The 21,743-nt window shown below is 35.8% G+C and overlaps 1 protein-coding gene across 2 annotated transcripts in view; it reads left to right on the top strand.

The window, feature by feature from the left end:
- Window positions 1-216: 216 nt before the first annotated feature.
- Window positions 217-21,743, top strand: part of LOC110037515 (pyrroline-5-carboxylate reductase) — a 36,087-nt gene continuing 14,560 nt past the window's right edge. For both annotated transcript variants that reach the window (XM_020742182.1, XM_020742180.1), the window contains exons 1-4: window positions 217-487; window positions 4,116-4,164; window positions 12,802-12,893; window positions 15,563-15,635. In XM_020742182.1, coding sequence (XP_020597841.1) covers window positions 305-487; window positions 4,116-4,164; window positions 12,802-12,893; window positions 15,563-15,635 — 397 coding nt within the window. In that variant the 5' untranslated portion in view covers window positions 217-304. The remainder of the gene's footprint in view (window positions 488-4,115; window positions 4,165-12,801; window positions 12,894-15,562; window positions 15,636-21,743) is intronic.

Raw genomic sequence — 21,743 nt, 5'->3', positions numbered from 1 at the left:
ATCACTCAAAAATTTCATATCGCATAAAAATTAATTTTTTTTAAAAAATGTGAAATATATATTTTCATGCATAAATTTAAAGCACCAAATTGTTATATGTGCAAATATGAAAGTTTATATGTAAAGACATGTAAATACATAAGAATTGTGCTAAGCACTTAAATATCTCATAAAAAATTAAGTGCTATTTATATAAGAAAGATTTACACATGAAATTAGGCAGGAATTATTATAACATCGCGCCTGTTTCCCACATCTTGATCTCCTCGAGGAAGCTCGTGGCAAGCGAAGGAAGGGCCCGACGATGGCGCTGGACGTGTATAAGCTAGGTTTTGTTGGCGCTGGAAACATGGCGGAGAGCATCGCGCGCGGGGTGGTGAAGTCCGGTCTCCTTTCCCCCACCTCGATCCGAACCTATCACAGTCGACCGAATCGACAGGCGGATTTCCTGTCTTTCGGCGTCGAGATATTGGAGTCCTCCGGCCAGGTAGGTTAATCTCAACTTCTTCGCCACAGAAAAGAAAAATAATGCCCCTAGGTTTCTGCCTGCTAACGTAATTCTGTATGCTTATTCGGTTCCTTTCTTTTAAATTATGTTTCGTCGTGGCTGCAAACGAGAAGCCTTTTACCTTGAAGTGGAAGCCGCATGAATCGAACTAGATTAAACTTAATATTTCATTGTTGCATTAGATATTCGTTGATTTGCCGAATGATAGGAGAAAAAAATGAGCAATGATGTGCAATTCTTGTTTTCTTGTTAATTCGCTGCTCCTTGATCGTGAAATTCCATCTGCATTGCAATGCCCATTTGCTATTGGATGCTCCCTCTTGAGAAAAAAATTATAATGTTGTAGCTTTAGAATCATCAGCTACACTATTTAGGGGCATTTACATACATACAACAAAATTCTTATGTCTTTACATATCTAACGCCTAAACATTCATATTTACATGTATTCCACTCAAATCCTTAACATCACGTCAAAAATATCACAATTACAACCTTTTTAAAAGTGAAATACATCCTTTTATGCTATAGTTTATGATACCAAGTTGTTATAAGTGTAAATTATCAAACTTTGGGTGTCGGATATGTAAATACATAATACTTGCTTTTATGGTTCTAGCGTTCAATGTCATATACATGGTACCATGTTTATTTTCACGTTCTATCGCCATAAGATCATTGGTCACTTTTCAAGTATCATTATGGAAGATTGAGATTTAAGCTTTTTTTACCAAGTTGCTCAATCGAGATCGTGTTGCTCTTCAAGCTAGAAATATGCTTCACATTATGAAATTTTTACATAGTTCATTATCAATTTTGATTTGCAACTGTCCAATTCCGATAAAGTTCAAGAGCTTACCATACTTAAGACGGACGTTGCTATAATCTTCTATAGAATAATTCTATACTGAATGAAAAGATGCATATGAACATGATTTATAGGATTATCCAGTCTAATGAGCAATGCATCATTACTTCACTTGTAATATTCATATAGCTTCTATCTAATTCGAACTCTAGCCATTTTTACTTTGTGGATAGTTTATTTTCATGTGGCTCATCTTGCCTTATCACCAAGATATCCTACCTCGACCTTTTGATTCACTCATCTATTGAAATTCAAATCTATCTCCATTGTTGACTCTTTCTTTTTTTTTTCCACTACTCTTAACATTCGAAACAACAGAAGAAGGAATTTCACCCGATTCTTGTCACGTGGCGCCCTCATTTTAGATCAATTCACGGGCATCATTGAGATTGTTTTTATATATCAACATTAATTGCAGAAAAATATCACAATTTTAGCCCAATTTTCTGTCGGTGATTATAACAAGCTCAATTTATGAGTATTTTCATTGAACTTGATGTTAGTGGGGCTCAGTTGACGTGTGATCAGATCAAGCATTGATTTTTGTCGCTTGGGAAGCACTTTTATCCATCTTGAGATTAAAAACTTTTCTCATTAGATGTTCTTATACATCATCGAAGGTTTCTTGTACATGTCTAACATAGTTTTTTTCCACGCTGACATTAGTCTTCTTGTGCAATATGTTTAATGAAGCATTCTTTTTTAGTGAAATGCGTACAACCCTAATGTCCTTCTGTCCAAGAGTTCTTAGTTTTATTTGATTACAAATGTCGATTTTGACTCGGAGTGGTAGATGTAAATTTATATGGTGTATATAGTCCTCGATCTTTTTCTCTCAATACCAAAATTCATCGTCATCAAATTGTCCATTCATTGATTTTTTTTTGTCTCTGCATATCGTTGCTCCTATTTTTCCATTGAGCTCCAAAGCACATAGCTTTGAACCCAATTTTTGGGGAAAACCACACCCCTAATCGCAATGGCAATCATGAGAATGAGAAAATAGAAGAGAAAGAAAACAATAGGAAAAAAAATCAAAATTTTATGTAATTCAGAGGCTTACATTTACTAACAACCTCCCAAAGGATAAATAAAAGTCCTAAACAAACACATGATACAAATTTACCCGATTTTTTTTTTATCACACTAGTATTTTCCTCTTTATTCATCTCTTATTCCCTCTCCAACCTAAACATGATTCCTCCACTGATTATACTCATATAAATTAGAGGAAAGCCTGCCGCATTTTATGTTGAAGAACCTTGTTGATCACCATCCCTGTGACCATTGCTGATTTCCTCTTGAAATGCCTTTGATTTCTAATTGTCGCTTCTGATCCTTCAGTGGTCATTGCTGAGCACCAAATAGAGACACTTGATTTGTATGACACTAACTAACTAAGATAAATACTACATACCATTCTTTGATCTCTATATTGGCTACTTCTCTGACCTCTGTCTCTACACCTAGCTGAATTAAGGAGAATAATGAGTGGTGCCTTTCAATTATTTATTTTTCCTCCTTTTTGGAGCAACATGTGATATATTAGATGTTAACTACGATTTTAAATTTGAGATTCACTTGATTTTAAAAATTAAATCTAATTACTTTTCAAGAATTTGAGGTCAAAGTGAAATTAGGCTTCACTCCCAATACCCCTGCTTATTATTTTCTTGTGCTTGATTACTTCCAGATCTTATATCTCACCCAACATGGTATTTGAAATTTTGAGAAACATCATTTAATTCGATCTACGTAATAAATAGGCTGTGATTCCTGTGAAGATCTTTGGGGAATGGCACAATATTTTGGCCATCGGAGCAAACCACACAAACATTAAAGATCTTGAACTTGTTGACCTCAATATGCAAGTTTTTTCACATATTTTAGTATTTGCAAAATAATTCCTGACAACACCTTCTGTTTTTATCTATTTAGAGACTTTATGATAGCTGAGAAGCTATTATTCATGAATTCAAAGTTTCAATGTTTTATGTCATAGTGATGTGAAAAAATTGCATTTCCTTGAGGTTGAGGTTCTCTGTATCTAACTTAAGCATTATTGATGTGCTCTTTTCTTGGTAGAGCCAAATTGAAGGGTAATTTCCTTTTTATGCAATATATATGACTCCAAGGCTTAATTGGGTAATTATGTGCTAACCTACATTTTATGTAGTAAAAAGCCATCCCCCCATACAGAGATAGATAAGCTATCCACCAAATGCCTTTTTCATGGTTGTGGAGCCATTTAATGGGAGTGCACAACACTTGGCAAAGATTCCCATTATGCATTTTTGGTACAAAATTTTGGTATAGAAGGCTCTTGGACAGCAAATTAGAAACTACATATTGCAACACAACCTAAGCCAGCTTATAATTCCCTATTAAATTTACAACTATAATGTTTTTTTTTTTGTTTTTAGAGTTTGGTAGTAGATCATGTGTTACTGGTCTTAGTATCCAAGTCAGGTTCAATCTAACATTGTGTGGCTTAAATTATGCTTCCCAATAATTAACTTTGAGTATTTCACTATCTTTATTTATGCTTTCTTAATGACATCAAAACTCTTTGATGATTAAAATTGGCAATAGAACATGAGTATTTCCCATTAATTTATAAAATTTAACAACCTTGGTGGATAGATGCTTGTGCAAAATAATCTTGGACAATTGTGTTTGCTATTTTATGCTATAAATTTGTTCATAATTCTAATTTTGATATTTCTTCTTATTTTTTAGGTGGTTGCTGACAGTGACATAGTAATTCTCTCTGTGAAACCACAAGTTGGTATGCATTGCTTCAATAGCCACCTAATTTTCTTGTTTTTTTGCATCTGTTTTTCTAAACGGGAAAGCTATTTGCTACTTTGAATTGAATGAAGGAAAGGAGCTTCTTCTTTTGTGCTCTTAATTTTCATCATTTTCTCTTTTATTTGACAAAATTATTTTCTAAGGAGAAATTATTATTTTGTCCGCCAATTCATTGATATGTTTAAGCATAAAAGGCTTGCAGTTGTATAAACTTCTTTTGGTGTTTTTAGAGGTTGTGCACCATGTGCTATATATCATAGATGTTTCTACATATGACTCATCAGAGATAGGCAATTATGACTTTGTGTGATACAGCTGAAAAATGTATCGCTAGTTTCACCTAAGCTGAATATATCGAAGTTTTGCTTGTACAAGCCTTTTGCTTGGATCAAGTTATAAAAGTTATTAGCCACCCAAAAAAATGCCTCATGTTTCTTTGAATTTTGCAAGTTTAATATTTAATTAAGGATCAAAGTCTCAGAGTAGATACAAAAGAAGAGTTGCTACATCCACAACAACAGTTTTGCTCTTGCCATAATGGTCTTGCATGAATAAATTTTTTTATCTTCATGGATGGAATACATAACAAACCATTAATAAACCAATAACAAATTGTTAATGAGCTGCTAATAAGTTGCTAACAGCATCCCAACAAACATAATGATATTGGCATAATCTCAATAAAGTAAAAATTTTGAAGGTACACAATTACTTAAAATATCTATGATAAAATAAACTTTAGATATGCACGTTAATTTTGTTGGGCTTTGAAAATTCAGGCTTTGATGAATCGTTTAGTGGATAGTTTTTAATGGTTTTAACCATTGTTGTTGGATTTCCTGTAGAAATATGCTTGAATCATTACTTGTGGAACAAACTTTATACTTGTGAGGTACCTTTATACGTGTTCGGCATTATTTCATCACAAGCAATAGTATCATGAATAGGATTAGTTTGAATGTTTGGGAAATATGTTGACCACAAATTTAATATTAAAACTAGGAAGAGGTAAATTAAAAAAATGGAACTCTAGCTATCTGTTGATGGTTCATGATATAAAGTTTGATGATGCATAATAAAAATTAGTAATACTACGCATTCGTCCAAATTTGCTGTTAAACTATTAAAGGTTTGTTTGTTTGTTTTTTTTTTAGATTTATATGGTGCCATTATCATTTTTATTTTTTTGAATCTCGTGTAAATTATATTAGCATAATTTGATGTATACTTTGTATAATTAACGACAAGATTTTACTGAATTTCTTTATGAAAGTCATTTATATTAATAATGGACAATTATGATATGATTTATGCTCCCACAATAACTTCATATTTACATTCTGTCCACAACTTGCATGATAGGATAATTTCAAATGGATGAAATGATTAGGAAAATTGAAATGAATGTTCATAAAATTACATAAAAACTTCCTTTGAAATGTGTAAAATTGCACAAAAATGGTATCTATATCATACCTGTTGATAGCATTTTTAAAGGAAAATAATCCATATGATTTAAACATTAATTATAATGAAATATGTGCTTTTGATTTAACTTAGTAGATGAAGATTTGTTTTCCATAGTTTCTTGAAGGTCCTTACTATTAATAAAATGAAGGGTATTTTAGCATAATTTGTCTTTCTCAAATAAGTTTTTTTTTAGTTTGTATATCAAGAAACAAATAACCAACATCAAAGTCAATATCAATTTAATAACCATACATATGGATAGTTGCAGTAAATAATTTATGAGGTAAATTATCAGATTGCTCAATTGATTCAATAATTTCAATATGAATCATATGTTATCTCATAGTTTGAGGTATATTTTAGATTCTAACTGAGGCTTATGTTTAGATATTTTAGAAAATAGGTTTTGAGAGGAATAATTCCTTGATTTTTATTGATTCTAATTTACACACCTATCAAATATATCTAACCAAAATTAGGAAAGGAAATAATTCTGAAATAAAAAGTAAAATAACATAGAATATAAATGAAATAAACTAATCAAGGGTTTCCTAAGCCGTCCCCATTAAACTTTTTAGGATTTTGAAGCGGTTGGCTAGTCCGCACAAAAGAGAGAGCTTATCAGACTTACACACACCCCCTCAAGCTGTGTTGTAGATGTTGTAGAGACCAATTTTGATATTAAGTTCTGAGAAGGGTAATTCAAGGAAGAGCTTTGTTGAAGACTTTAGCAACTTGTTGATGTGTTAGGATATATCTTAGCTATATCATTCCGCCATTCACCTTTTTAGAGATAAAGTGTCTATCAATTTCAATATGCTTGATCTTGTCATGATGCGTAGGATTGTTGGCAATAGTTATAGTTGTTTGACTGCCACAAAACATCTGTATATTTTTATTTGAAGCACATCCCAATTCCCTTAACTTTTGAATTCAAATCTCTTCACAGATTCCCAAGACAACTGCTTTATACTCTGATTTTTGTACTACTTCTAGGAACAACCGCTTGCTTTCTATTTCTCCATGTCACTAAGTTTCTCCATGCATAGGGGTAGTAACTTCTGGTGGACCTTCTGTCAGCGAGTTCCCTAACCCAATTAGCCATCGGTGTAAACTTCCACCTTTTTGTTTCTTATTTTTCTTAAATATTAATTTATAACCAAGAGTCTTCTTGAGAAATTTCAAAATTCTGCCTCATTTGTTTTGAATCTCTCAATACCCCCATTAGTTTTGTATTTGATGTTGAACACCCATTTGCATCTAACAGGCTTCTTATCCCGAGGATTCATGTAACCAACCCCATTTAGTAGGATAAAAGCTTGTTGTTGTTGTTGTATGCTATCATGGTTAGGAAAAAAGTTTTGTCGGATGAAGATAGTTTCCCATAATGCATACCTCTGAACTAGATATCTAATACAAATTTCTTTATCACCAGCATCAGAAGAGAAAGAGGATAACTTATGAGTACTAGACTCCTCATTATTTGAAAATTTAGGTTAGTGCGGACCCGGGTTTTGATTTGAGAAGTTATGTCCTTGCAAGTTGTCTTCAACTGGCTCTCAGTTTTTCTTCCTTCTTGTGTACACACAATTTTATTAGTTTTGGATTTCAGGCTGGGTTTGTTGGGGCATCCTCAATTTGGATTGGAGGGCTAGGTGAAGTAAGTGGTGAGGCCGTGTAGGTGTCATCAAGTGCATCCTAAAATTGACGTACATTTATAATCTCTCCCTAAACATCAAATATGAGGTAGTAAGATTGATTTAAAAAAAAAAGTATGACATTCATGGTGTTGTAATATTTTCTGGTAACATGACAGTAGCTCTTATACCCTATTTTGTTGGTGGCATACCCAAGAAAAATATACTTGATAGATTTAGGGTTAAGTTTTGTGCGCATCTTGAGAATGAACATGAACAAAGGATACACACCTAAATATTTTAAGCTGTATAATAGAAGATAAAACTCTGATGTGAGGATTTGTAACCATCAAAATGTGAAAAGAGTTTTGAAGTTAAATACTTAAGTAGACATTCAATTGATAATGTATGCTGTAGTAAAAAGCGCTTCCCCCTAAAAATATTTTGGAACTTGATGAGAGATCATAATTGAGCGGGATACCTCAAAAAGATATCTATTATTTCTCTCAACTATCATATTTTGTTATTTGGTTTTAATATATAAACTCACATGGATGATTTTATTTTTGAAAGATAAAAGACCGAAGGATGAAGTTGTAATATTTCTTTATATTATTAGTTTTGAGGATTAAAATTTTCATTGGAATTGAGTTTGTATCATGGAAGGTTTGGAAGATTTGGGTTGTTTCAAATTTCTCTTTCATTTGGAATACCCAAGTGGTTCTAGAGTGATCTTCAATAAATGTGACAAACTATTTGGCCCCACTTAGTATTTTCACCTTTAGAGGTCCCCAAATATCACTGTGAATAATAAAAAAAAGATGTAAGAGTTTATACCGAGTTAGAGAGTAACTATTTATAGTGTGTTTGACAAGTTGACATGTTTCAGAACAAAAACAACAACAACAACAACAACAAGCCTTTATGCCTCTAAGTGGGGTTGACATATCTCACTTTGATAAAAAATAGATTTTTTTATTAATAAATAAATGATGATACAACTTAACAACATAATTGAAATTAGAATGTCTCATGCGACAGTGTCTTAAAAAGACCTGATCTTCGACAAACATGAACTCAACAAACTCAGAAATTTGACGTAAACATGAAAGCGAGATTGTTTGTGTTTAGAGAGATTTTACTTGAGCAGGTATATGCATTGATGCATTTCAACACTACCAATCACATTCACCTACTCCACCACCTGAAATTCACAAGAGTTTGCAAGGAATTTAGTTATACATTTTAGATCATGAGTAAGCTTGATTATTTAAATCAAATTATAGTCCAATTGTGGAACATATAAACAAAAAAAGAGTGATATCTTAAGAGAGCTCCACATCTTTCTTCCCATCAATATTTGAGTGTGATTCGTCTGTAAGTCTTATCGATCTAGATGTAGAAGACTCTTGATAGTTAACTAGAGCATTGATGTCTCTGATCATATGATCAGATACTCTTGAATTTATGATCCAAGTTCTAAATCTCCCATTACTAGCAAGATGAAAGAAGGATATATTATCTTGGTGTGTCACGAGGTTGGCGTGCTACTCTGAATTACCTTTGAGGTGTTTTTTTATTACTTGAAGCTGCTCTTTGGTGAATGGTTCAGTTGACCTTTCAGATGTGACAGCATCATTAGCCTTTTTTTCTTGATTTTTCCTTCCTTGTCCAGGTTTCCAGTATGCAGACTTTTCATGAAATTTCCAATATTTGTTCGTGATATGTTTTGCAATATTCACATGTGAGATTTTGTAGTTGTCACATTTGGGATGATTCATTTTATGCTTTGAGTCATGGGAGGAATTATGGGTGTACAGGGCTGAGCTTTCAATACTTGGTGAACCCACATTTTTAGTTAACTTCTTTCTGTTTTCTTCTCTCTTAACTTCAACAAAGGCTTTATGGGTAGATGGAAGGGGTTTTGTTCCCATGATTCTCCCTCTCACCTTAGCCAATTTCTGAGTTAGTCCTACTAGGAATTTGATGATTTTCTTCTTCTTGATAATGAATTTAAACATCAGAGTATTATGTGGACATTTTCACATGTGTTTCAAAAATATTCAATTGTACATAATATTTTGTCAAGGTGTTGAAGTATTGGGTAACACTTAGTTTTCTTTGATGAAGGTCGTGAAGCTTGGTTTCAATCTCAAACAACTCTGCGACATTTTCAGTGTTGGAATATATCTCTTGCAGTGTCCTAGTTTTTTGACAATTTTGTAAACAGGAAATTTTCTCCCACTTTAGTGGTCATTGAGTTGACTAGCTAAGATAATCATATGAACTTGATTCTTTCATGTGCGGTGGTTGAGGTCAGTAATCTCATTCTCCCATGAGATGTTCCTCTTTTCATTTGAGGCAAATATACCTAAAAACAGACTGTGACCATTGAAAGAGTTAGAGAGTTCAGAAGTTATGTGGAAATAATCTCTGGTCTCTGATTTAGGGTTCGTTTGGGGCAGCTTATCTGGTGCAGTGGCGTTTTGAAAATGCACCTGACCTGTTTGGGTAAACTGTGTTTTGGTAGCTTATGCGTTTTCAAAATGCTGAAAACAACGTTTTCACACCGTACCTGTCTAGGTGCGGTGACAGCTTTCTGGCTGCGGTCTAGCTTTTCCAAAAAAATAAAAATTTGTACTAGCTATCGCACCTAGCTTATCAGCAGATTATCCAATAAGCTGCAGTTGCCCCAAACAGACCCTTAGAGTTAACATCTGGAGCAGAAGTTGAAGTCTTCATTCCCGTACTTGGGCATCAACCCTATGAGTCTTTACGAATGTTTATAGTTGGTTTCAGTGGAGAGCACTGACGACTGTGGATATTGTTGTTGCCTTTTCTTTCCACTAGAGCCTTTGCCCGTCTCTGAAAGAATTTTCAGCCAAAGGAGGGCTTGCAGGAAGCTGTTTCTGATGTAAGGAGGACTTCCGTCTGTAGATAGGAACAAAGGGGGATTCCTACTCCATCGAAAGAGCGAATATTAGGTGCGACATCCGTATGTGCGGTCTGTGGTATTGAGGTGGTATTGTACCTCAATACCACTCCGATACCACGCCAATACCATCGATCTACATCTAATCCGCACGTGATATTTTTACCCATCGAAGAGTTGGGAATGGGGCTTGCAGGGATTACTAGTGTCGACAGAGATGTTTTTGAATGGAGGAGGTTTGGCGGCAGGACGAAGATTGATTATGTTTTCGGTCTCTGATACCATCTAGAAAACAAGTTTGTGGATGAATAATTTCTTGATTGTTAGTATTCTCATGTAAGATATATATATATATATATATATATATATATCGCCAAAGAAAAATTTAATTGATAGAAAGTCGATACAAATGTTTTAGTGAGCCGATTCTAAGAACCCACTCAGAAGGCATACAAGACTCAAAAAAGATACCCAAAATGTACTTGTATACCCCAAAATTAGACATCGTGAAATTGTAGCTCAGTGCCGAGCAAGAGTAGAGGAGATCAATCATGATGGGAGTTTTTTCCTTTCCCCCTCCCCTTGGTTCTAGGAATGAATTCCAACAACAAACTGTGAAGGGGCCTTCCACCCGAGACGGTCAAACTGTAATCCTCAACTACAGAATCTCCAGGATGACAGTTTGACCGTCTCGGGTGGAAGCCCCCTTCACAGTTTTTTGCCGGAATCCATTCCTAAAACCAAGGTTATATATATATATTCCTAAAAGGAATGGCCAGAGGCTATTATACGAGCCTCCAACCACCCCTGATGTGTCTAACAATTCGAGCACAATCTTCTTAAGGCCGACTAAGCCAGAGGGGATTCGAACCCCCGACCCGAGGGGTCTACGCGGCACACACACACACACACAAACACACACACATAGGAAAAACAATCCCTCCAAATTTACACCCTTACCAAATATATCTAGCATAAATTAGGAAAAGCAATAATTCTGAAATAAAATATAAAATAACATATAATAGTAAGGGAATAAACTAATCAATGGTTTTTAAAGTTTTTCAGTCAAATTTTCCGGGATTTGGAAGTGGCCGACTAGCCCACGAGAGATAGCTATAGAGATAGAGATAGAGAGCGAACTTCTCAGATTTTCACAGATATGTTCTTATAGTTAATATTAATTCATACTGAATTTTAGTTGTAGGTTCATAAGCTTGTTTTGGTGTAGATGTGGGATTTTAGATATGGAAAAGTTAGATTTAGGATCATTTCGTAACTTTATTTTTTTGTTTGAGTTGAATTCATTAGCTAAAGAATGTTCATAAACTACATTTTTTTTAAATAAGATCAAATTTTGCAGTGGATGATATTGGTGATAGTTTGGTTTTAACAGAAGATTTGAGTGGGATGTAGATTCTATTTATTTAGAAATATAAAGCAAATACGTAGTAGTTATAATAGGAGGATAACTGTAATATCTGTATACCTTTAAAATTTGCAGTATGCTGCATCTTTCATCTTCTCAGAATTGTAAATTAATTTATGCTTAATTTTTTTGGACTTTAAATGAAACATATATTAATAATATAATAATGTTCAAGGCACTGATGGTTTGCCGCAAAATTTTTAAGCCTGAGAAATATTCACATATATTATTATTCTCTCATTTAAAGTATTCTTAAAATGATTATGTTTTTGATATTTATACCACTCAGTAAATTCTGTCCTTCAGGTTTATATTTCATATCAACTGATGTTGGTTTTACTTTCTACCCTAGTTCCCATTAATCTAGCTTTAGCAAACTCTACTTTTTAAAAATCAGACAGATATTACCTTTTAAATTATTTTATCGTGTTTATTCATCTAAATTGAAATGCCACATGATCATGCCTCCCATTAAGTGTAGCAATATCAGTTGTAACTTCATAAAATTTATGTTGCCTTTGTTGAGATACATAGCTAAATTAATTTTGTTTAAGTTGCATTTTTTTGTTATTATATTGATTGATCTTGATACAACGTCCTATTTTTAGAAGACATTCTTAAGCTCTGATTTTGAATCTGAAGTAGAATCTCTTAGGAATCTTGTTGTTATTGGCTTTACTTTGCAATATTTATTTTGTTAGTTTTGTTTCTTTGATATATTACCCTCATTTGGCTTTGTTTTGTCACTAAAGCTCCAGTTTGTCTGCTTGATCCTTATGTAATGCACCTAATTATTAATATTTAATTATTTTCTTATAAATATTTCACCATTTTTTTATCGAGTTTATTGAATATGCAAGTGCATTTCTATGCTTTGTTTGTGTTCAAGTTTAAAATTGTTATTATTTCTTAGGTGAGTCTTGTACTTTAAAATAGAGAAATCCCTGCCCTCTACTTTGTGGACTCAACAAAACTAAGATGAACATTTTGAATTCGGATTCCTTTTTGAGTTTTTTTTTTTTGTTTCTTATTCTTCTAGCTGACAATTGTATTATTCTCCAATCAAAAAGTTAAATAACATTTCCTATTTTCATTTAATTTTATTATTTACATGTTAATTTTTTCTCTTAATTTTCTTATGTGCAGCTAAAAAGGTTCTTTTAGAGCTGAAGCCATTATTTACAGATGATAAACTTCTAGTATCAATTGCTGCTGGTATTAAGATCAAAGATTTGCAGGTATATTTATTTTCAAACTGGTTGGAACATTAATCTCACTTTTTGAGGGTGTCAGGCTCCATAATCTCCATCTAACTATTCATATGTACATGTCATCAATAACATAACAATTTGAGGACTCTTTTGTCTTTATAAGGGCTCACCTTTGATGCCCTATTGGTACAAGTCATCAATAATATATCAAATTGAGACTCATTTTGTTTTCATAGGAATTCATTTTTATCTCTATACATGTATAATCATTAATAACATATCAACTTAAGGATTATTTGTTCTTCATCATACGTTGTGTAGCATGCAACTAAATTTTGCCTTCTGTATTAGAAAATTGAGTATGTTATCTTGCTAACGATTGACTTTTGAATAAGCATCCCCGTGATGATAACTGTGAAGCATTGTTCTTCTATGAACAATCTAAGAAATACAAATGTCCCTGTTTTAACACTACATAAACTCTTGGCGCAATTTGGTTAAAAAGTAATCTAAATAGAATCTTTTATCTCACAATAATTCCTCTTCATATATGCCTGAAAACCTATTGACTACAAACTCTGTGGCGGAGACATTACCAAAAGACTAGGTTTTCTCCGTTCTTCTTTCAGTGGCTTCTTAGCTTATGGCCGTCAGTTGCTCTCAATTTGGGTTGCATATAGGTGTAGGATATATAAAATGATCCTTAAAATATTTGGATTTTATATCTAGTGTATGTAGACATCCTAATTGTTTTGGAAGTGGCCTTCTCAAATACTCGGATTCAAGCTTCTCCAAATGTCAGTGGTTGGCTCTTTAGCAATCTCCTCTAGGGATCATCTCTCTGCTCATGAAGATTGCATTGTGAGCTTTTTTAACAAGATTTGATTAGTTTTTTGCTCCCAACTCTTGCAACGGTTCTCTTGACAATGCCACTTCCAACTTTTGAGGCATGAACTATGCTTTTCATCTTCAGTATCAAAAGGCAAATCATGTTATGTTGTGAACTTTTTGATATCCTATATTGTCAATGCATTTATTATTTTTTATTCCTGTTTCTTTAATATTAATTGTATGTACAAAAAAGGATAGATGGAGATCACCTTTCAGCACTTATTGATTGAAAGCCTTTTTGAAATCAGGATTTTTCTATTTCAATTAGCCTTTTCGTTTTCAAGATTTAAGTTCATGGATAATACTCCTTCAATCTTGCTGATACCTGCCTCCTCCGCTGAAATCATGCTTGTTGTAGTTCTGAAAAACGACAGTTTGGTTGCAACCAAACTCCTACAGCAGTTCAGGCTTCTGTAGTTCGGGACAGATGCAGGTGATCTGAAACCTGCAGCAGAGTGGACTTTGGCCTTCTTCATCCTAGGTAGCAATAGTGATTGGAGAGGTCAGCAGTAGCAGCAGGAGACAAATAATGACAAATAACTATTTTGTTCTTGCTCCAGAACTCTCGTGCAACATAAAAAGAAGGGAGAGAGGGAATTGAGTGCAACATAAAAAGAAGGGAGAGAGGGAATTGAATTCAAAATCTGTCTTTTAAAATATCATAACCCTAGGGATTTATAGAATCCACCCCAAGGCTACCAAAGTGAAATCAATAATCTTCATAATTAACCTGTAACTATCAAAACTCAAATTATGTTTGACCATTAGTCTTTTAGTAAAAACATCTGTTAGTTGACTTCCTTAGCTTAAATAAGACATGCAGAAGACATCTTGTAGTTTTTTCTTCATGTATTGTCTGTAGATCTTAATACACCTTTCATAATCGAATTAGAGAAAGAAGAAAAACGATGAAGACTGCAATTGAAGGTTGTTTTTGCAAGAGGTGGCTGGAGTTGGAGGCTGCTGTTGTAGGAATATATGCGAAAGTGAGGGTTGTGTTAAAAGTGGATGCCCGGAGAAACATGTCCGAGTGATGTGATATCTTACGGGCAACACAAGTCCAGGAAGAAATTTTTCTTATTCTTCTGAGTATTTTCTACAAGACAATATAGACTGATCTAGAAAGGAAATAAAGAGAACGTACCAAAATATGAAAATATCCACAACATTACAAATAGCCTTCCTACTTTATACATATCTTCAATTAGATTTTAAATATGGAGTTTCTTATTATGCTTTCTATGCCCAAATAGGTTTTGGATTTCGTTTATTGGCATGACTTGTAGGATTCTAATTTCCTTAGCATGAATCAACGGGATAATGATTCTAATTATGATCTTGATTTTCTTCCTTGGCATTAATCCGTAGTTTCTAAAAGATCATATGTCTACTTTTGTTGTACTATCATGCAATTATATGTTCAAGTTCCAATGGCAATTATTACTGTTTTAGATGTTTATTTTGACCTGTAATTTTTTCATATATTCTGCCTTGTAACAATTTTGTATTTCAATATGCAGTAGATATTGACATCATGCATAACAAGTGAATAACATGTGTTATTGCCTGACAAGCGATGATAAAATTCCTTATTTGTGCTATTTATTGTTTTAATTCCTCCAATATATTCTAGGGCATGATGGATTTTCTTTTGCGCATTTTCTTGTCTTATTTTGACCTTCCCCAGTTCTAGCTCTAAACATACTTCGCACATTCCAATTTCTTAACATGTATAGCATTCGATTTTTTCTTCCTTTTATTTAGCTTTGTGCTTTGCTGTAGTAGTGCTGCTTTATGTGGTGCAGGAATGGTCTGGCCACGGCCGAATAATAAGAGTGATGCCGAATACCCCTTCAGCTGTTGGTGAAGCAGCTTCAGGTAAAATTACGTTTTATGATGTTAACACTTTCTAGTATGTTGTAAAATTGGCATGAAAATGATCAATTTTTTAAATCATTTTTTTAGAGCTACTTGTTGCACCGCTTTGCGAGGTTTTTTTTTTCATAAATAGTTGACCATAGTCGTTCAGGTCAGGCGAAACAATTTGGTTTGGGAGATATTCCTTTGTGATCAAACTTACGACTTGTAAATCGACAAATGATTGTAAAATATCTAACTGAAGATTGCTTAATTTTTTTTCAGATATATACAGTGTCATCACTAATATTCCTTTAAAAGAGCCCGCAACTTTAAATCGTTATTTAGAGGCTTACTTTGTGCTAACTTATGAAAGCAGTACATCTTGAAATGGGCAGGGTAACCAGAATGTCCAAAAAGAAGCTGCACAAAAATAAAAATATTGTTACTTTTTCATTTATGATCGATGTCTCTCAACCTTTCATTTTTTCTATGGTTCTATCAGCCTAGTTTCCCCTTGGGTGGGGCCTGTTAAGCCCCTAATCACATTTGCGAAGAGAGTAATTAGGAGGGGTTTGGGGAGGATGTTTGAATGTGTTTTGGAGGTGTTTTATTAGGATTATTACCTAGGGTTTGTTTTTATGTTTGGATACATGTTTTTTTTTTTTCTGTTCTTGTTTCTAGGGGCATCTAGGATTTTATGAGAGCAGATCTACCTCTAGAATTATAAATCACCAATTGTATCTTGTTTATTTGCTTGGAGATTAATCAAATTAGCCATATTTGTGTTTTTTTCACTTATTTCTAGCAATTAATTTGCTGGTTTTGGCTCTGATTCATATAAAATTGATATCAGAGCTCGATTTCTGAGAGACCATCAGATTACAGCATTGAAGCGCCGTTTCGTGACCTAACTCGCGAAACGGTCGCGATTTTGGTGACCTGGGAAGCAATGACCGGATTGAGAATTGAAGTCGAGATTGCAAATACAATCATAATTTGAGCTAGTTGGGATGCAGTGCGGTGTGCCCTAGTCGCGAATTGGGCTACCTAGGAAGCCAACGACGGGATCTCAACCCACAATAATCTCGCCTTCGTGATTGAAAAATGCCTTTGGAGAGATGTCAGCAAAGAAAGTAGATGTTTTGGAAGAGAGATTGGAAAGAGAAATAGGGAAAATTAAATCCAGGATGGAGGAAAGGTTCTCAACCATATAAGGAAGGTTCTCCTCAATGGAGAACTGATTTGGGGGCTTGGAGAAGATGATGAGGAGGCTTATTGAGATGGAATCCAAAATCTGATGATGGTTAACTAAGGTTTGATCGGAGAATCCTTGGTTAAATCTAAAGGAAAAGAGATCGGACATGCGGAACATGAGGCTGAAAGCATCCACTGTCAAGAACATCCTCCTAGGGATTTGATTGGGGGGGGTGGTGAATTAGGGATTTCTAATGGAGGGGGTTGGGCCAAAATAGGGGGATTAGGCTATGCAAGGGTATGACTACGATTGAAGGACTTCTCATCCTAGATACATGGGGGAATACTAGAGGGAGAGGAAGTTGGGGTGGAGATGCTAGGGCCAGGATGTTGAGGATGTCAATCTTCAAGGGGCAAGACATAGGGTTGGGTGTACCGGGTTGAATGATTTTTCACGATAAATGGGCTAAATGAGAAGGAGAAGCTCTTGGCTGCAAATTTATGTTTGGAGGGAAAAGCCCTAGTATGGTTTCAGTGGAGGGAGGTTAGATAACTATTCTGTTCATGAATGAATTTAAGGATTGCTTGTTGGAATATTTACGAGTCATTCGATAATTCTCTGCCTTAACTCGAAGGGACTATATCATAGAGTATAGGGAGAAATTTGTGTCTTTGTCAGGACGGGTAAGTGGGATTTTTGAAACAATATTGGAGGGAAATTTCATGAAGGGTAACAAGCTTAACATACATGTAATCCTCCGACAGTTGAAACCATGGAGATTGAGAGAGACGATGGAGTGAGAGATGGTGGAAGACAAGGACCGTATGAAGAGGGCAGCAAAAACGCACTATGGGAGGATTACACATGTGCACCTCGACGATCATGACACTGAGGATTCAGACGGTGTCATTTCAGATGGAGTCGCCGAAGGAGAGGAATATGGGGGCCCATCCAGCAGTTAACTTCAAGCACCTCATGGAGGTAGAGGTGTTGGACAAAAAAGGAAAGAAAATATATTTTCGATGTGATGAGAAGTGTGCATCAGGTCATCGGTGCAAGGATCGCACACTCCAAGTTCTTACTATTTGTGATGGGGAGGTGGATAGTGAAGAGTTGGAGGAAGAGGCAGTGGAGGGAGAGGAGCACTTACACCTTGATATAGTGGGAATTTTCCTCAAATTAGCAGTTGAATTTACTCCAAATCGCTTCATAAAGGTGAGGGGATAGATTAGGGAGCGGCCTGTAGCGGTGTTGGTAGATAGCAGGGTCACTCACAGCTTCTCATCTCAAATCGGATCATGGACTAGTTGGAGTTGAAGTTGGTAGATGCTAGGAGTTTCAAAAATTGACCCACACTCCAACACGACTCGAAAAAATTCTGTTTACGGTCAACCTGAATATTTTTCGAGTCGGGTTTGGGTTAGAAAATTTGACATGTTTATTATTTGGGTCGGGTTCGGGTTGAACCCGAAAACCCAAACATGACCTGAATAAACATGAAAGCTCAGGTCGGGTTTGAGTTAGCTAGTCAAACTCGGGTTCAGGTCAGGTTCGTGTCCTAGTTTCAACTCGTTTGTTATTTGTGTTGGGTTCGAGTTGACCCTATTCGGGTCGGGTCATTTTCAGTTTGGGCCCTAACCCGACCCGCTGACCCAGATTGACACCCCTGGTAGATACGAGAAATTTTGGGGTCATGATGGTGACGTGGAAGGTGAAGAAAACCTGGAAATTTGCAGAGGATTGGAATTGACACTTCAAGGCATACAGGTAGTGGACTTCTTTCCCTTGATTGTGGGAAGTGTTGATGTTATGCTGGGGATGAAGTTGCTACAGACGATCTGAGAGCCGACGATGGATTGTAAACCCCTAACTATGGATATTAGGGTGGAAAGGAGGAAGGTGGTGCTAAGAGAGGATGTTAGCTTGTCCGGAATCATGGTCTTACTCAAAACCATGGTCAAGAAAATATGAGGAGCTGGATTGAACTGCTTGGTGGAGTTGCAGAGTCTAGAGTAGATCTGAGATCCATAGTCAGTAGAGTTCCCCATTTGTGTTTAACAACTTATGCATTAGTTTTTTGACATCTTTCAGTAATCTAGCGGGCTACTGCCATCGACGGAACATGAGCATGTCGTTACATTAAAGGAAGGGGATCCTTTGATTAGTATCAGAACATATCAGTATCCCCAAATTTAGAAGGATGAGATAAAGAGGTTGATCAGGGAGATGCTCGAGACATGGATTATTAGACATACTGTGAGCTCTTTTACCAGTCCAGTCTTATCGGTGAAGAATAGAATGGTAGCTGGAGATCTTATGTGGATTCCATGGCTCTGAAATAGAAAATTTTATTGGATAAGTTTCCTATTCCAGTGATTAATGAGCTACTAGATGAGCTTTTTGGAGCAATCATGTTGTCGAAGATTGATCTAAAGTCAGGATACTATCAAGTTAAGATGAAGTCAGCTGATGCACACAAGACAACTTTCAGGACTTATGAGGGATATTATGAGTTTTTGGTGATGCCATTCGACCTTGTTAATGCTCCGACTGCATTTCAGTCTCTCGTGAACAGGGGTTTTTAGCATTACCTTTAGGAAGTTCGTTTTGGTATTTTTTTAAATGACTTGATCTACAGTCATAGAGAGCAAAGTATATGGGACACTTGAGGACAATACCCGAGATTTGAGAGAGTATCAGTTGTAGTCAACTTGAAGAAATGCTTCTTTGCACAGTCATAGATGGAGTACCTAGAGCATATCGTGGCTAGATCAGAGGTATCAACAGACCAGTCTAAGTTTGAGGCTATGTTGGATTGATTTTTGTCTAGGAGCTTGAAGAAGTTGAGAAGATTCTTAGGTCTTATCATATATTGCTGAAAATTTGTGAAAGGGTATGACACTTTTGCATGGCCGATGATGGAGGATCTGAAGATAGATAGTGTCAAGTGGGGGTAAGCAGTGACCTAAGCCTTTGAACAATTGATGAGGGTCATAACCAGCATGCCAGTATTAGCATTTCTAGGCTTCAGTAGACCATGTGGTCGAGATAGATGTTTGAGGAATGGATTGGGGGCAATACTCGTGAAGGACTAGCTGTCTATTACCTATTTTAGTTAGGTGCTCACTGCCACGGTGAGGCTTAAGTTCATATATGAATGATAGTTGATGGCTATTATGTTGGCATTCAGAAGTGTCGTCCCTATATGTTGGGGCGACATTTTATATAAGATCAGAGGAGTTTGAAGTATTTGTTGGAGCATAAAATGGTGACTGAGGAGTATCAGAGATGACTATCCAAATTACTAGGATATGATTTTGAGATCCAGTATTTTTCAAGACTAGAGAATAAACCCGTGGATGTACTATCGAGGAAGGTGGATGAGCCTTAGTTGACAACTTTATCAGTACCTATAGTCTTTAGATTAGGAAGCATGAGGCAGGCGAGTGAACGGGATGAGAGGTTGAGGAAGAACAGGGCAGAGTTGCTACAGGATCCAGACAGTCATCGATATGCATTGAGGGGACAACAACGACTCTATCTGGGGCAGTTTGTGCTATTGAGGCATTAGGGTACATCCCTAAACTGGTGCTCAAGTTTCACGGTAGTGCGATTAGGGGCCACTTAAGGGTACAAAAGGCTTGCAATCAATTATCGACATAGCTATATTGGGTGGGGATGTGTAGAGATGTAGATGACATGGCGGCGAGATGTGATATGTGCCAACGACATGAGTTATTTACTTTGGCATGGGGAGGGTTACTGCAACCCTTAGCTTTACCTGAGATGGTGTGGGAGAAAGTGACGTTAGATTTTATATAGGTTTTGCCACAATCAATGGGATTTACTGTGATATTGGTGGTAGCGGATCACTTGAGCAAGTATGCACATTTCATTCCTTTGTGAAACACCTACGTTGTTGTCTCAATCACACTACTGTGTTCATAAGAAAAGTGTTTTGTTTGCATAATGTTCCAGAATCCATTGTATCGGATAGGGGCAATGTGTTCTTCAATTATTTTTGAAAGGAACTATTCAGATTACATGGGACTATCATAAAGAGGAGTACAACATATCATCCACAGACAGATGATCAGACAGAGGTGGTCAACATTTTTGGAGACTTATCTGCTTTGTTTGATATTTGATGTCCAAGCTTTGGGCAAGATAGATTGCTTGGGTTGAGTATTGGTACAACACTTCATTCTATGTTGTAGCACAGACCACTCTTTTCAGGATTTTGTATGTGCGTGATCCACTTCACCAGATATATTATGGGCATAACACTACACCCGTATCTGGTATAGACCAGTACTTGAAAGAGGGGAACATGATATTGGTAGTGCTTAAGGGACATCTATTGAGGGCCTAATAGATCTCTAAGAGGAAGGCTAATGGACATAGGAGATGGGTACAAAATGAGCCTGGGGACATTATTATTTTTTTTTTGAAGCTGAGTCCTTATCGCAGAAGACACTAGTTAGGAGGAGCAAGAAGTTTTCTTCATAATATTTAGATCTTATGAAATTGTGGCACGCATTTGGGCAGTGGTATGTTGTTTGAGGTTACCACCATCATCATCATTGCATCCAGTATTTCATGTATCATAACTGATGCGTGCTATCATAGACCACACACCCTTGTCTTCACTATCTCTCTGATGCTAATCGAGGACAAGGAGGTTGTTTTCGATCCTTTGGAGGTAGAAAGGGTGCGCCGATGAGTGATTGGGGCAAAGGAGGTGCTAAGTCAAGTGGAAAGATCTGCTAGATTATGAAGCAACTTGGGAGCTTTTTGAAGTGATCCAAAAACAGTTTTCATCATTCCAAATTGAGGACAAGGTATTTCTTTAAGAGGGGTGTATTATTATTTCAGTCCCTCTTGGACATGCCGACCTGCCCAGCCTAGGGGCGGAAACCCCAATTTAACCC

The sequence above is a fragment of the Phalaenopsis equestris genome, unplaced genomic scaffold, assembly GCF_001263595.1.
Source record: "Phalaenopsis equestris unplaced genomic scaffold, ASM126359v1 Scaffold220451, whole genome shotgun sequence".
Classification (NCBI taxonomy): Eukaryota; Viridiplantae; Streptophyta; class Magnoliopsida; order Asparagales; family Orchidaceae; genus Phalaenopsis; species Phalaenopsis equestris.
The sequence above is the reverse complement of the archived record's forward strand: the minus strand, read 5'-3'. Positions and strand labels throughout refer to the sequence as shown.